The sequence below is a fragment of the Periplaneta americana genome, chromosome 1, assembly GCF_040183065.1.
Source record: "Periplaneta americana isolate PAMFEO1 chromosome 1, P.americana_PAMFEO1_priV1, whole genome shotgun sequence".
Taxonomy (NCBI): domain Eukaryota; kingdom Metazoa; phylum Arthropoda; class Insecta; order Blattodea; family Blattidae; genus Periplaneta; species Periplaneta americana.
This window is the reverse complement of record NC_091117.1, coordinates 135,733,328-135,751,573: the sequence shown is the minus strand read 5'-3', so window position 1 is coordinate 135,751,573 and position 18,246 is coordinate 135,733,328. Positions and strand designations below refer to the sequence as shown.

The window sequence follows — 18,246 nt, the reverse complement described above, 5'->3', positions numbered from 1 at the left end:
TACTGTTAAACAATATGTAAGCAGTGTGTCAAATTAGGGTGAAAGAAATCATTGCCAAGAGCAGATTAAGTTGTAAGAGAATTGTATTATTAAACTTATTTTTTAGAGTTATAATTATAAATTATAATAAAGATTATCAATGATCAGTTATTTATTGTGCCACTGCAGTACAAAGTAGTGGCGAGAATTAATTAAGTGTATTCGAAATATTGGACAATTTACAAACCTTCCCCACACTGAAGATACCCGTTATAAAATCCAAAAGAACACATAATTTAATAAACTTATTCAAAAACAAATTCAAAAAAGTACTTCAGTAACTACATACGTAATTTAAATTGTTTATGTATTGTTATGAAAAATTCGGAAACAGCTCCTCTTTGAACCAAATAATATAATTAACTGGATCCATTTCTTCGTGGCAATCATTTGTTCTTTCAGACTGGAAGACTCATAATGCATGTTCACAAATTTGCGAACAGATCTAGGCTGTTGTAGCATAGAAACTCCTGAGTCATCGGTCCATATGTGTAGAACACCATAGTTTGCATTTACCAAGTTTCATCCTTAAAAATAACATTTCAAAGTCCATACATCGAAGTAACCTACGCCATATTGCGATATTTTGTCTTTCCTTTAGAACCTTTCTACCAACGCACTTCTTATAATTAAAGTTAAAGGAATGTAAAATAGTGGCAGCAAGGTGTTTTTTCCCATGAAGAGATCAGCTTCCTTCAATGAAAACATTAATTTACTTCTCATTGGGATTTCTCACCAAGTGTAATACTGGTACATGTGTGCATATATGGCATTAGAATTAAAAGAATTCATTTCTGATACAGGTCTTCGTTTCTCCCTGTGTTTACCAGGTGTTCGAAGTTTATTTTCTCTCTTTATCATTCTTTCTGTATATCTCCTTTGTAATACAAGACACATTACATTTGTTTACTTCTGTTGCATCTGCATTTCTATTCAGAACTTGTGTAACTAGTAGTGGAGTACCATTATTTTATACTTCGGTTTAAAATTAATAATCTCGCACATTCAAAATTATCTTTCTGCTCTGAGAATTTATACTTTTCCTATTTATATTGTTACCGCCGCCACCCCCACCGCCGCCGCCGCCACCACCACTACTACTACATGCCCTTATGCCTATTACTAAAATAAAAATTAACAACTTACATTACAGCACAACTCATTACAAACATCACATTTCCCTTGAATACAAGTGTAGTTAACAAAGAGCCATGACAACTCCCGTGAAAATTTGGCAACCATGCGAGCATGTGGTGCTAACTTGTAACAGCAGTAAGTTATGGTGGGTAGAGACACGCCAGAAACTACTCCACTATAGCCGTTCATAATAGGGTGAACTTTTCTACATTGCTAAATATACAGTACTTAACACTATAAAAACTAAACTTTTACAAAGGACTGTATGCAGTGTGTAAGGAAAGTGCCTAACAATGGTGCAACATATTAATTAGAGCAAGTCTTCAACAATGAAATATATTTTTGCATTAATAATCTACATCTTCATAATTAAAAACAAAAATACATTGGACTCATTGTCCTTTAGTTTAAAGATTATTACTAAAATATAATATTGATTTAAATAAATGAATTTTACAACAAAAATTCCTTCATTTAAATAATTTAAATTTATAAATAATTTCTTTCTACTATAAAGACCACACAATGAAAATTACCGCTACAACAAAAGAACAAATTAATCTCACCATCGGAAACTGATCCATCTCAACTTCATCATCTTCTTCAGTGAGATCAGCACCAGTACGAACTAATGGAACATTCAGTGCTGCAACTCGTTCTGATACAAAAACTTCTTCATCAACCAGTTGTTTTTCTGTTTCATCAGCTGTAACAAAAACATCCAAATATTATTAGTCATAATGATGGATTCACGGGCTATAAGCCGAGATAGAGTTGTGGAATACTCCAAGCTTTCAGATGATACCGATATCTGAATGTCTCTAATATGTATATAAATTGGTTCGGTCGGATGATGCAGGATTGGCCAGTGGTGGGACCAATCCAGGGCCAGAAATTCTGTGTGTTCATAACCTCCACCCCTACCGGGGTTCCTCTTGTGATGTTGAAGGACGGCAAGCTTGGATTAGCCGGCTGAGGTAGGTGCTGGTCCTTGGTACTCGGTGTAGGTTCTTGTGAGGACTTTAGTCTGTTCAAGGCTGGGATTCATGCCTTGCTGAGTTGCAGGCCACCATCCCTATTGAAGTTGTTCTTTTCTAATCTAATTTCAATGGCCTCCAGGATTACTCGTTCCCAATAGTGATTTCATTTCTTGACAATCTTAGTCTGATCGAACAGGATCTTGTGTTCATTTTCTATGCTGTGTTGAGCCGTGGCTGATTTCTCAGGGTAATGTAATTTAAGGTGTCTCTTGCGTTCTTTTAATCTGTGTTTTGTTGGTGGTAGATATAATTATTACAAGTATTTCTTACTTCGATAGGAAGTATAAAGTAAATTGAAAAATAAACTCCAACTCTTTGCGGAATAAACATTTCATATGGAATTATATACTGCACAAGCTGGAAAGTGATTAAATAGTATTGTTGATGATATATTATATTGGAAATGTAACTGAGAGTTGTAGTTACAATTCATAGTAATAAGTAGGGACCGGATTTTTATGTAATATCAAGGTGTGAAATATGTACATATTTATGTAAGAAAAATAAGCTGAATATATACCAAAATATGTAAAATCATTAAAATATTTCATGTCAATATCTGGCAGGTATAGGATAGGTAAGACTCTCCAGTTGCGATTTCATAGAGCACCCGACCTTTTCACAGCACACTTGACACATTACTATTTTTCCATTTGTAGTGAAAGCTTCGTCCATTGCAATCCATGATTTTATTTTTGTCGTTAGGGTTGAAGATACAGGGGCCATTTTAGTTAGTTAAAAGCAGTAGATAAACTCACTTTCATTTATTGGTACTGTAAGTACTAAAATTAGAGAACTGAGTGAAATGAATGACACAATAGTACTGCAAGCAATGTTTCGCTTTACTGAATTAGGAGAAAATAAGAGGAGACGTGGGACACATGCATTTTAGTTGCTCCCTGTAAGAAACAAGTACCTACTAAAACCTCAAACTATAGGCATTTACAAACTGTTGTTTGAAAAGTGACATTCCTGTCTCATTCAGAAGGGTAGGATTATTCCAGCCGAGAACCATACTTTCTAATTGCTCGGAAAATCCCATTTCTGTGCAAGTCTACTAAATTTAAAATAAAGAGGTCAAGCAATAACCTTAAAGTCTCATGTCAGACTTGACACGGGTTTTCCCTGGAAGAATTAGGAAAAGGGTGGGTAAGGTTGCAAATTGCATGGGAACGACTTGTTAAGACGTGTGCAGAACAATGAAATTATAGTTCAAGACGAATCATGTCGTCCTCATCCCATTCACCGCATGAAGGCAACGCTACTTTCTGAGTGATTTTTACAATACAAGGTAGCTGTATGAGAAAGGTTGCCTTATGTTCACTCATATTTACGAGTATAGTATGGTGTGAGTGCCTCTATTACTTTCTGGAACTAAGGACGTTATGTTTCGTCTTTGAATATATCGTTTCTTGGGAAGGTAAAAAGGCTTTTTAAATCTGTGTATTTCAAATTGTAAATTTACACAGCAGAAGTTTTTTTCCTAAATATATGTAGATTTATGTAATACCAAGCCATAATATGTAATGTGGGGTAAATATGTAAAAATATGTAGTATCAAATTTTAATATATTAATGGTAATTACAAGATTCGCAAAGATTTGTTATTTATATACGGTTAGGTTGAAAGAAATATTAATATGTAATTACATAAAAATCCGGTCCCTAGTGACAAATAATAAACACATATTTAATTTGATTCTCTTGTTTATACAAGCATTTAAATTTAGGTAGTTTCATGGTATAATAACGTGATACTAGCATTACAATATAATTATATAGCTGCATACTTTCCTTTTACTCTCGCCGCAACCGCAACAATGTGGTAACAAAACAATATCCGACTTCCACAAGGTGTTCAAGAACAAACTTCAGAAAAGATTTACCAACAATTGTTTTAAAAACAAATTTCATTGTAAAATAAAAATGAGAAAAAGGAAGAGAGAGAGGGAGAGAGACTGCCCCCCCCCCGGAAATTGCCCCTTAGGCAACTGCCTAGGTTGCTTACGCCTAAATCCGGCAATGGGTATTGGTATTTACCTGTTTTTTGTTGATTACTGTTGAACTGAATTTATTGTATAATAATGATATTTCTATTCTATTGATGTATCATTAATTTTTAATAAAGTCAGTGATATTAATCTTCCAATGAATAATTTTGGAATCATTAAATTTGCAATAATAGGGCCTGCTATACATTTAATTATATTTGAAATTAGTGCCAGTTCTCAAGTAAATTCTGTGCTTTCCGTATTGTTCCTTTTTTAAAATTTATTTAAATGTAAGGTGTCAGATATGCAACAATGTGCATATTTTTATTTATTATTACACATTTTGTGATGTTTATTTATTTTTCCAAGTTAATAGGTACAGTGAGCATGTAGTTATAGTTATTCGTCACTAGTCACACTAGTGATGCTCAGTTAACATGTTTGTCATAGCCCTAAACAGTTTCCTTACTGTATGAATACCTATACTGTGGTAGTACACTGACAGAGATGCAACACAGACTGACCTGCACATTATCACAATTAGGGACTGAGTGAAAATCTCGGCCATGCCACTGTACATTCTGTTTACAGTGCTCTCGTCTAAAGGCATGAACAATATCTTATGCAGCTTCTACCCTATATTCTGCTCTTGTTTGTTAGCCTTATCTTAATTTATTTTATAGTGTGTGTGCTTATCTCAGGTGTCCGAAGTATTTTATTTCTCAATGGCCACTACTTCCAATAATACAGGGTCTTTCATAAGTAATGAGTCTATCGAAAAATTAACTATTCTGGATAATTTTTTGAAATGACGTTCAACCTCTCGAGAAAGGACCCTTCCCGGTGCCATACAGTCGATATGATGTTCGAGCCTTGCTAGACGAAGTGTTTCCAGGCAGGTGGATCGGTCGCACAGACCAAGTTCATTGGCCTCTGTGATCACCTGATTTGGCTCCCCTGGACTTCTTTTTCCTGGGAATTTATCAAGGATCGTGTCTAATGTGACTAAGCCACGCACCATTCCTGAATTAGTGGAACGAAATGAACACACGATACAAATGGTTATGCCTGACATGCTCACCAGAGTCCATGAAGAGTTGATATGTCACTTACATTTGTGCATTCAACAGAACGGAAGACATTAAAAAAATTGTACACCATAATTTGTCAACAATTGAAACTGTTTTTACATGTATGTGTTTTAATAAAGGTTTAAAACACTAACCATTGAAACTGTTTTTACATGTATGTGTTTTAATAAAGGTTTAAAACACTAACCATTCTTTCATTTAATAGCTCTGGCGGCGAAGGGAGGGGGTGTTTGTTTCTAAATAGACTGTACAACACCGCGAAGGGTTCTTTCTCATGAGGATGAACATCATTTCAAAAAATTATTCAAAATAACTGATTTTTCGATAGATTCGTTACTTATGAAAGACTCTATATAGTTGGTTTGATTTCCGGTTTTTATATGTTCACATAACTCAGGTAAACACCATTTTGGGGTGACTTCAATATAGTGTGGGGCAGCATCAGTTTCGTTTATTGAGGTATTCTGAATGGATAAATCGTAAAACAGCGAACGCCAGTAGAGGAAGTTATCCCCACCCTCGCTCGCCTGCTCTCTCTCTCTCTCTCTCTCTACTATCTGCCCCACTTCGGTGGATCACTGCCTCCGACTCGCACGTATTTCATATTTTACAACACAACACAATACAACCAAATTAATGTGCATTAGATAACAACCACATGCATTAGTCACTACGTTTTTTCCTCGAACTAACACATACTTTGAATAAAACAACACTGGTGGATAAAACAACACTGCCTACTGCCTCGGATGTATTTCATATTTACATTTCATAGATACATTTTTTCCTCGAACTAACACATTTGCTGTAATCAGGACCGCCACGTGACGGCTCATCACAACACATCGTTCCGTCTGTACTCGAAGCTGGACACGGACGCAATGAAGCTCTACCAGCGCATTAACACTTATGCCACCCCCGCAGTCAACCCCTACCAAGCTAAATCCACAAGCCCGCCACTTTCTACCCACGCTATTCAGTCATTGTCCCCCGCGCCACACTGCATTTCTGCAATACATTACGGCAGTTCCCCTGAACATAAATAGATTCATTTTCCCTTCTACCACCAACTCGCCTCGACAGCCGAGAGGTCTAAAGTGTGACCAAAAAGCGTGCGTGCGTTTTGTTAGGAAGATCGACGGTTCAAATACTACCCTCCGCAAAGTCATAAGAAAAAAAAAAAAAGAGAGAGACATAAAGCAAGGAAGAGAGAAGGAGAGACTGGAGAGAGAGAGAGAGGAGAGACAGATCCTCTTTTGCTTCGTAGATGCCACATTCACTCTTTTTGTTCCACTTTCCTCCACTAGATGTCACCCCACCCTAAACCCCTATTTCCACTCTTTCCCGCTAGAGTGTGTGGTGAGCTTGTAGGGGAGAAGTGGAAAGGGGTTCGTGGGCAGAGCTTAGCGTTCGCTGTTTTACGATTTGCCCTTCTGAATGAATTCAGAGATATAGTGGAGGTGTATTATTAGAACATGCAATCCTCTTTGTTTCTTTCATTGCGAAAATTTCACCTTCATGCATCACAATACCCACTACATGATGGTTAGCAAAGTCAGGATACGAACTCTGAATGACCAATATGCAAGACTTTAGTCCCATTAAACACCTTTGGGGTATGCTTGGTCGAAATGTCTGGTGTTGAAACTTCGATGCCTTGAATGAGATACAAACTGGATGAGTGGAGGGCATTCCCTAGGAGATTACTCAGGACATTATATGACGTAGTATGTAGAGGCCGAGGTTGTTCACTAGGAATGATAACATTCAATATCAAAGCAAGATAAGTACACAGAGACAGGATGAAAAGTTTTAGTAGCATGCTAATTTGTTAAGTTTCCAATAAGTCCACATTATGTATTCCTTCAAATTTGTAAAACTTGCAGAATTTTATAACTGAAAAAAACTGCAAGCAAAAAGGCATACTCTATGTTCCATAATATATTACTGTGATAATATAGAAAACTAAAGTTTAAGGTAAATTACGAAAAAAATTTGAGATCCATTTTTTTTCTTGGTCAGTGTTCTTACAATTCGTACTGTGAGATTGTAGGTTATAAGCAGTAACAGAATGCTGCCTCACAAGAATTAATTATAGTTTAAATTCAGACTATGAAATTATTCCCTATATTTGAAAAACTCCAAATCACAGAAAACGAAGAAAATATTCTAATTTGTTTTGTTTTTAATTACATAACTACAACGAAAGTATTATAATAAACTAATATAAATCCAAGTTACCTGAAATTACAGCAAACTTTGGTGGATAATGCAAATTCAGTGAGTGATACAGTCGGAAATTGACAAATCCAAGCATTATTGCATAGAATTCCACAAATGTTGACATGATTCGAAAATCTACTTCCTGTGTTGACTGAGGCTGAAACAAAACGAAAAATATATTATAAAAACGTAATTTTAAGAAATATAGAAAAACTCAATAGGTAATATAATACAGTAATTTTAAATTTAAACAAGTTTATTTTAAAACACTTTAATTACACTGCTCAAAAAATAAATAAATAAATAAAATTATTTTTTTTCTGGAGTTAACGGGTGTGATTGTTATAGAAATTTGTGTGCTGAATTCAAATCTGTATTTTGATTTTCTTCGAGACATAGTGTTCAAGTTATTGAAACTATAAATTTTTTAAGTATTTTTCACATTCCATGTCATTATATTGACAAAAATTGCATAGTCAAAATTATGTAAAAATATTTATAGGCCTACAATACTCGAAGAAAACTACTATATACAGGGTGGCACACTTAACTCTTTCATCTCCGATAGGTGAGAAATATTTCAGATATACACAAATGAACAATTGCAAGTTAAATTACATCGAAGGGGACATCTGATACATATTATGTATTTTTTGTATACATGAAATAATTTTCAAGATATGCGTACCTTTATTTAGCAAGGAAAACTATATAAATTTGACTTAATAACAATAAATCTAATATCATATGCTATTCAATGGCAATTTCTTTTTATTATTAAATTAGATAACCTGCAGCAACTACTATATGCATGCACTCCATCTCTCATTTTCAGGTAAATACAGCAAAACTACATTCATTATTTTCTGAATTTTTCTCCTTCAAAATATGGCCCTCTAAAAGAGAGGTAAAGCCATTCCTTCACTGAAATTATCAAAAAACTTTAAATATATAATGAAACTGAGAATGTGATTTTTTATCGCTACACCTGCAATGAGATGAGATGATGATTGAGATGATGGGATGCCACAGGGCAATTAGAGCTCCCGGAGAAAATTGCAATGTTATCTGGATCTCAGGCTTGTCTAGGTTCGATTCCCAACGTACCCGGTTCACAGAATTATGAGTCCGACACACCATCCACTGGACTGTCGTGGCCTTTAAATGAATCTCTATTGATAATGAAATGCATGAATATAAGCTTCTTAAATACAATATTTTAAGAAAAACAACGTTTTATTAACTTCTAAGAGACAAGACCTTATTGTGATATCCTTTCCATTATAAATTTATGTTACATAATTACCACAAAAGAGAAATGATGTGGCACAATCCATGTGACAGTTTGTCCCTTAATTTCAGCTTGAAAATAGTAGCCTTTGATGGATACAAAAACCTTCCTTAGTGCAAGTGATGCAATGATAGCATGGAGAAACTCAACAGTGAGACGTCTACACAATGCAGACTGATCCCGAGGCACATGTCGTAAAGAGGGGAATGTTGAGAACAAGAACAACAATGTCAAACAGTCATCCAAGTCACGTATAGCATCAATAAATGAAGGATATCTCTCCTTCACTATATTGTCTAGTGTTATATGTGGGTGGTTATCTAGGTAACGTTTCATTGCTTCAAAATCTCGTACAGCTCTTGCTTTCCCCATTTTCCTTGCAAAAATCTGTAAAGAGATTTATAATGAGTAATTACCAATAATATTTGGTATAACAAAGTCAAAATAGTATTTACTTGACTATAAGATCCCACTTTTTTCTCCATTTTCACTCCCAAAAATGGAAGAGGGTTTTATAGATGTGAATTTCATAAAATCACTTGGTTTGAGAGGATATTAAAAATGAGTTATTTTAGTATTTTATGTCATATAATACAGGTACTCAATTAAAACAAAATTATTACAAAAGTTTGTATTTTGGCTTTGAAAAAGTAGTGAGGGTACCATAAGTGACGAGGTCCTAGCCAAGTAAATACGATAGAAATTACATAAAACAGAATCACACAATAGAATTATGAAGTTTTACATGAACTTCAGGTAGGATTTTACGTTTCTTACACATCTTCCTCTTTTTTTTTTATTACTTAACTTACTTTAACCATAACTATAGATACCCGATTTTCGAAGATGATTTTTTCACGAATTTTTGGTATTGAGTCCGAGAGTTAAAACTGTTTATACCTATGAACGAGAATCATTCTGAGGACACCTTTAACGAGCGCGAATTGTTGCGAATTTTGAAATGCGATTTTTTTATCACGAGTAACGCTGAACAGTACAACCTTGATCAAGAAATTCCATTACTTCATTTTCGACAATGCAACATGCAAACTAAGTACGAAAATGGGTTTATCTTTCATTTTTTATCGTATAACAAGCATGAAAATCTGTGTGTCCTACATGTGCAATGCTCAGATTCGGTATAGAGTAATACAATAAGAAGAAATGCGTAAAAGATATTTACTGTATTTTCAGCAATGGTACACAACGAAGACTAAGGTATAATGTAGGGAAATTTGTGTTTTGTTACCAATTTTTTTAAAGTGATTTCCATGTTAAAATTCAAACCTTTTCTTCACGATTTACATGTTTAAATACTGACTTTTTTCGTGATTCACATATTTAAATAACGACTTTTTTCACAATTATTACAATAGAACTGTTATTCATTATTTTACAGTGCACCTACATAACAAATGAAATACCCACATTTCAGGTATCTTACATTACAAGAGAAAATGTCTACCAAAATAACTGAAATCCAACTGGTGAATATGTCATAATCATTCCTGGCTCTGAAGCTGTATGTGCGCTTTGGCTTTTCTCAGATATGTTTCCTCATCTTCTCTATTTATTGCCAACTTCCTCCAATTCTTCTCCTCCCCCCTCAGGGTTTTCTATCTACCCAAAGTTAAGATCTTCCCTTTACTTAAAAAACAGTTTCCTCCTTTTTTATCACATGATCAACCTATTTATTAATTTTAATGTCCTACTATATTTGGTTCATTCAAACTGTAAAGCTCACAATTATATCTCTATATATTTATCATTCCAGTTCTCCATTTACTACTACTAAGATTTAAAATCATCCATCCTCAAGTGAGGTTGACCACTGGGATCCGGAATTAACAAACATAAAAGATAAAGGGAAATGAAATGGGCAAAATATGGACTACGGTAGATTTGTACATTAAAACAAAAATTTACGTGTTAATATATAGATGATAGTGTAAAATTTGAAGAGAGGCCTTCAGAATTTCCATTACAATCTTCTGAACCTCATAAAAGGGATAGCTCCAAAAGATGCACTTGAGAATTCTTCTTTTGAATATATTTAGTGCACCTTCATTTGTTTGATTCAGTGTCCATACATCAATAGCAAATGTTACTAAGGTAGTATCAGTAATTTGTATAAGAATACTTTGGGTTTTCTTGAAATTAAATGAGATTTCATATATTTTAAGATTATAATAACATTTATTTGCTAAGACAATTCTTTGGCAAATATATATTACACTATTATATAAAATATTTTATCAAAGATAACCTAAATTATGGAACAAGAACCACCAGTCTCCATCTATAGTTGAATAAAATACAATATTTTTTAATTACAGATATGCAAAAATGAATGAACAGTACTATGCATGTTTAGATACAATTAGTTTAGAATATTACAATATATATATATATATATATATATATATTGCTGAAAAAGAACAGAAAAGGAAATGTGTGGGTTAGACCTTGGCTTGCAAGACGTGACAAAAGAAAAGTATCCATCGACACTCATTAAAAAAGATGTACAAGACGAGGACTTGAAAAATTATATAAATTATTTGAGAATGGATGAAGGTGATTTTTAGTTTGTCCAGACTTGTGCATCACTCTTGTAACACAGCAGTTATAATCTCTGCTATTTTTATGTACACTACTCGTCTTTCATTTTTGTTTTTGTAGTCCGTGTTTTGTGTTTTATAACATTTCATTTGCTTCATATTCTCATTGCGGTATCAGCATTTTGGCGGTTTAACAGTCCAACAGTATTTACGTTCCGCCATGTTGGTTTCAAGCAAGACAGATCTTTTATAAAAGATAACAAGACGCACTTACATTTTATAAAAGATCTTTATCAAAGAAACTTCTATAAAAGAAAACCCATTACACTGCCATATATTTTATAACATATATTTTATAAAAGATCTTAGTGTTATACCAGCCTAACCAAACCTAACTAAACTAACGTAACGTCCGTTTCTGCGTTTGCTGTAGGCCTAAGCTGAGTTAAGCTAAAGCAGCCAACTCATGCCGGTCTTGCCATAATGTAGGCTATGATGGGCAGAACCAAAGCCCTTACATCAAATGTACAATTATTATTTGTGTGATGTTTTGAATGTTATTAGTTACTGTAAAATAAGGCGACTTGATACGCTGGGATGGGACTTTATACGTTTCGTTTCGAAACGTCAACCTACAAAACGTATCAAGTCCCCCAGTGTATAAAACGGGGTGATCATACCTAGAAATATTTGCAGACGCCTAGTCCTTACAATGTCATTAGTGAAAGAATAACGAGGTATTTTTTAAGTATTTCCAACTCGATAATAGTAGGCCTACGCTATTAACATCGAGATAACCTTCAACATTTATTCTGTAAATTTAATTCCTTTTTTCTTTGTAGTTTAGTACATGAAGTTATATGTGTAGTATTATTTGAGGAAACGCAAAAACGACATAGATGAATGTCAATCCCATTAGAGCACTCAATTGTTATTAAACCACCGTAATGTAGCCTACTGTAATCTAAACGATTAAGGGGAAATATCTGTACGCTATGAAGTTACTTAGCTGATCCCAAACATAAGAAAAAATAAGTTCTACCTAAAATTGAACAGTCTATTTACAACACAATCAAGTAGTAAAATTGTCAGTGTCACAGCTACTACTTTGTTACATAAATTAGTAACTTAACTCTCATATCCCACAAAGTAAAAAAAATTGGTTTATTTTGCAAGTTTTACGGAAACTCGTAGGCACTTACCTTGTAATCTCTAAGTTTCCATATTATTGGTTCATGCATTAAGAACTGGATATCCTTTGTGTGATATAACGTTTTGATACCACTAGCACCCTGTTGAGCTCGTTTTCTATTGCGCGGTTCTCTAGGATATATTCCTTTCAGGATGCACAACTTTCGGAAATCCTTTAGAGACAGCTGTAACATCTTTAAAGCTGCTCTCCTCGACATAAATCTGTTGCCTTCTCCTGACTCATACTGAAAATATCAAATATTTGCAATAAAATAAAGTTACAAATACAAAATTTATGCAAGCGTTAAAAATACATTAGGGTTAGGCCCATTAGGTTAATTACATAAAGAACCTTCGTAGCATTTCGATTAAATCCTATGACCAAAAGAACATAACAATTTAAATTGACAGTATAATCACCTTCTTCTTTCTTTTAGATACCATGGTGAATGTGTTGTAGGTTTAAAATATCTCACAAACGACTATAAACAACCTAACCACGTGTTCCTCCCTTGGTAGCACCTTCCATTTGCAATTACGGAAAAATGTTTCACAAGTGCCAGTACTGCCAACAAAAATGCAAATTCTCAACATTAAATATGATCATTTATTTCGTACTTAAATTTAGAATAAGTAACATTTGTAATACATATTTAATAATTCATTTCTTAAATTTCTCACTGCTATATTATCCATGTAACTATCGCCGCTCTATGAAAACAACTTTAAAATATTTTGCAATGTGTAAATTGCCATCTTGAAATCTCGTTTTGACCAGTGTCGCCAATTCAGCAGTTCTTCCGCTAAATCTGGTGTTTTCCAGTGTTAGTTTAGCGGTAAAAAATTGATTAAATTTGTACGGCTTATATAGGAATTTGACGTGTTTTTAGCATTCACAACTCGGCAAAATAATCTCATCTACATTTACAATATGGCAAATTAGTTACATCTGCACGGTTTCTTAGCGGGTTTTAAGAATTGTGTTGACGACGCTGGTTTCAACACAAGATGGACAAGATCCAGGCTTTTTAACTTAAAGAGTTGAAAAGCTTGGAGCAAGATAGCAGCACAAATCAGGGTCGCCACTGCTAGTACTTTAGGACTAAATGCACTCTGTGAACATTTTTAGTACACTAGTACTTTTTATGGAAATCTAGTCCCTTTCCACATAAGCCCGGCCCCTATCCTCAGCCTTCCCAAAGGTCTTATTCCCTCCGGCCTCCCAACTAACACTCTATATGCATTTCTGGATTCGCCCATACGTGTTACAAGCCCTGCTCATCTCAAACGTTAGGTGAATACAGTTTCCAAAATTTAACATTTGTGAAGGCAGTGCTGTTTCTCCCACATTGTTCTGCAGCAACAAAGCGTGTGTTTCCTAGGGTTACCATATTATCTATACTAATAATAAATCTGTAGCCGAAATTTTTCTGGTAATTTTCGATTTTCCAAAAGTAATTGGTCCTAACATATATAATTAACCACCCTGACCCCGAAAATCGCTTTTTTGAAATTTTTGTTTGTATGTCTGTCTGTATGTTTGTTACCTTTTCACGCGATAATGGATGAACGGATTTCGATGAAAATTGGAATATAAATTATGTTCGTTGTAACTTAGATTTTAGGCTATATGGCATTCAAAATACATTATTTAAAAGGGGGGTTATAAGGAGGCCTGAATTAAAAAAATCGAAATATCTCGCTTATTATTTATTTTTGTGAAAAATGTTACATAACAAACGTTTCTTTAAAAATAATTTGCGATAAGTTTTATTCCTTGAAAAATTTTGATAGGACTGATATTTAATGAGATAAATGAGTTTTAAAATTCAAATAACTGCCATCTAAGGCCGTGTAATGAATTAAAAAACAAACGACTTCGTCTATAAGGGGCCTTGGACAGCAACAATCGAAAGCTATGAAAGATAGCCTACAGAGAATGTTTCTGTGTTTGTATGAAGTAATATCGGAAGCTAAATTAACTGATGTGTATAATTAATTATTATTTCACCATTGGAAAGTGTAGTTTCTCTAGATGGACATAATGCTATAATGTTATTACAGTAATTTCTGATATAATATAATATAATATAATATAATATAATATAATATAATATAATATAATATAATATAATATAATATGTAATATTATATAATATAATTTAAGTTATTTGAAGGGTTCAGAACCATAGTGGGCCAAGCGCCATTTACTGAATACGTAGAAAACAAGGGTTAAAATTAAGTTATTACCATAATTGAATGGAAACCTATAACAAGTGAAATAAAATATACACATTAAATCTAAATTATGTCAATCTTCATTAAACTATGGTTGCATGTAATAAAAATTAAGAAACATGTTAAAGGAATTGTCATTGCACCAATTAAGTGTCTCTGGACCAAAATGATCGCATTTTAATTATTTGAATGCAATTTAAATTAAGTAACATATTAAACGATTTATCCTTCTATCAAACACGAATGTTCCCTGGATCAAACGTCCTATTTTAATTATGTAATTACTTTATATTTATTTCTAACGGGTGCAGCAGAGCGCAAGGGTACTGCTAGTACAAAAATAAATTGAGAAAAAAACCCAAACCACCATGACAGACTCCTCCTAACGAAGGAAAAGCTAAACCATTCATCTACAAAAAATATTCATATTTCTAAAGAACTAACCTGCCTTGGCAAAATCAAAGACTAGTTGTGAATTTAAATATAGGCCTTTCTATATACTGTAAATTACATTCATATTCAAAGTCATAAATTTTGTTAATATTCTTTCAAGTCTAAATTAACGTAAAATTATCAAACTATATATCTCAGCATAAGTGAATACTGTGGAATGATTACGAGCAGTGTGAGAGATGGAGTAATATACTCAATATCAGAGTCCATGTACTGATAACACAGCTGGCATTATATCCTTGAGTATTTCAAAGAGTTTGTTTAAACAGTACTGTAACCGGGTATCGAACCCATGACTTTTGACTGAGCACAGCAACGCTCTATCAACTGAGGTACAGCTACCCAGACCACAGATCAATTCTCCCCTTACATCCCCATACTTCAAGTGGGATGACAGATCGTCAGACCCCAGCATTAAGTGCACATCAAGTTCTGTGTGGCAGTAGATAAGGTAGTCTAGGTGTTTTCATAGTGCGCAATGTTGATTTTAAGTGGTTATTTCTCCGAAAGTATAAAAGGTGTTATTTTTTAATTTTTACATGTTACTCTACATGCTTTTAGGATTATATTGGTTGTTAGTTTGTTATATTAACAGCTATAATTGAGTTTAAAAAAAAATTGTATTCAAATGAAAGAAGAAAAAAAGATTGTTAAATTCATGCACCTTTCTCTTGAAAACTGGTTAATGTAGAGCTGTCAAAAGAAAAAGTGGCCGCTCTCTAGGAACTAAGTTCCCTTCGGGTATCTCCACTACAATTTGGAGACAGGTAGTGTTACATGTTGGACCATGTTGCCTGATATCTACAGTTATAATTAGTGTTCGTGTTACTGGATAGTATAATGCTAGTGTTTCGGGCTGCTATTCGTGAGGTTGTGCGGTCAACACACAACTTAGTGCTTTTTTTTTTTTTTTTTTTTTTTTTTTTTTTTTTTTTTTTTTTTTTTTTTAGAGAGAGTTAATGTAATTGCTCCTGTCTCTTTTATGACTGTTTTAGTAATTAACATCGGGTTCATGAATGTATTATGCCATGACTTTATCATTTTTTATTATGACATTAAGACAGCAAATGGAAAGAAAGAAAGATTATATTCTCAACAAAAATATCTTTCGTAGCATAAACGAAACAACCTTACAGGCGTCTGCCTTAGAAAATTCAAACAATTAAAAGTTCAAAAAACAAAACAAAAGCCACGATTCAATATTCATCTTCCATTTCGATCACATCTTGCAGTTGAATCTTTTCTAAATAGCAACTGTTCTCAATTACGGCATCCCAGGTATCCTGGACGAGCTTCCACATATGATCAGGACGTCTTGGAGGGGGATTGGGGCAATTTTCCCGCATATGCTTCTTTACTTGTGCCTCGTAGCTCAGTTGGAAGAACATCTGAATTTAGATGTCAATGATTCAAGTTCAAATCCTGATCACTCCTTTTCACTTTATTGTGTTACAGGATACTATAATGTAATAATATAAGAAGAAAAAACTAACACTAGCATTATGTATCTATATTGTTTCAAATCTAACATTAAATTTATATGACTTATATCGCTAAAGAATGATAACAGAATATAAATGATTACTGTATTTGAATATTATTTATATCGCTAAAGAACAATAACAGAATACAAATGATACCGTAACTTGAATATTACTTACATAGCGAACGAACGATAACAAAATAAAATGACAACTTGTATAGCTAAAGAACGATAATAGAATACAAATGATAACTTGAATATTATTTATATCACGAAAGAGTGATAATGATAACTTGAATATTACTTACATCTCTAACCAATGATAAAAAAACAAAATGATAACTTAAATATTATTTATAACGCTAAGGAACGATAACAGAATATAAATTATAAGTTGAATATTATTTATATATCTAAAGATCGATATCAAAATAAAATGATAACTTTAATATTATTTACAATGCTAAAGAATGATAACAGAGTAGTCCTATAAATGATAACTTGAATATTATTTATATCACTAAAGGACAACAGAATACAAATGATAACTTGAATATTATTTATATCTCTAAAGAACGATAACAGAATATAAATAATAACTTGAATATTATTTGTATCGCTGAAGAGAATGATAACAAAATAAAGTAACTTGAACAAGGTTCGAACTCACAACCTTCAAATCATTTAGCGAACACTATCACTCCTCTACGAGACGCAGATGTGAATGACTCTTGCTTAACCATCTTAGTTCCGAAACTGCTTCCATAGGCGTATATATCATGTAACATCACCATTATCCGAAATGGACTTAGAAAATATTTGCTGTTCACGAGTGCAGCCACTTTTTTTTTTTTTTTTTGACAGCTGTATACATGGCTAAAATTTTTCATACATATTTGTAATATACTTATCTACGTTCACTAGCAAATTATAGATCTAGCTTGATTTCATCAATTAAAAAAAATTATGTACTTTCATAAAAATTCTACTGTACTGAGAAAACCTGAAATTTTCAACATAAAAATATATCTAAATCTTGTAATACATATTATATCAATATAAAAGTGCTACCATTAAATCATTATATGATGTACATTGAACGTGCAAAATTTCAGCTCTATAACACTAATACTTTCTGAGATATAGGTGAATATATACATAAAAATGTTGCTTTAAGAAAACTGCATTTAAAAATTAACATCAATTTCTAATCTACAAATCTACACTAATTATAATAATACCACTACTATTTAGGTCTACATCATTACTGTTAATTTACAACAGTATCACTACTGATATTTACATCCTGCACAACGTTTTCACTTTCACATTTCAGTGAAGGGGTGTGGCATTACTGATTTAATGAGACACCTGCTTCAATTAAAAACTGTTTTTTGTAGGTTAGACACATCGCAACATTATAAAAGTATATATATTCTTGATCAGGAAGATTCAGAGAATTTATTTCCGTTAAAAGCAAAAAATTAATTTTTTTTTTTTTTTTTTATTGT

General features: G+C 33.2%; 1 protein-coding gene across 1 annotated transcript in view; it reads right to left on the bottom strand.

Moving 5' to 3' along the window:
- LOC138701233 (pescadillo homolog) overlaps window positions 1–13,139 on the bottom strand; it is a 30,131-nt gene extending 16,992 nt beyond the window's left edge. Inside the window, exons 1-5 of the mRNA XM_069827921.1 lie at window positions 12,982–13,139; window positions 12,573–12,806; window positions 8,828–9,199; window positions 7,540–7,678; window positions 1,743–1,882 (exon numbers count right to left, since the gene is read on the bottom strand). Of these exons, the coding sequence (XP_069684022.1) occupies window positions 1,743–1,882; window positions 7,540–7,678; window positions 8,828–9,199; window positions 12,573–12,806; window positions 12,982–13,005 (909 nt within the window). The 5' untranslated portion in view covers window positions 13,006–13,139. The remainder of the gene's footprint in view (window positions 1–1,742; window positions 1,883–7,539; window positions 7,679–8,827; window positions 9,200–12,572; window positions 12,807–12,981) is intronic.
- Window positions 13,140–18,246: the final 5,107 nt, after the last annotated feature.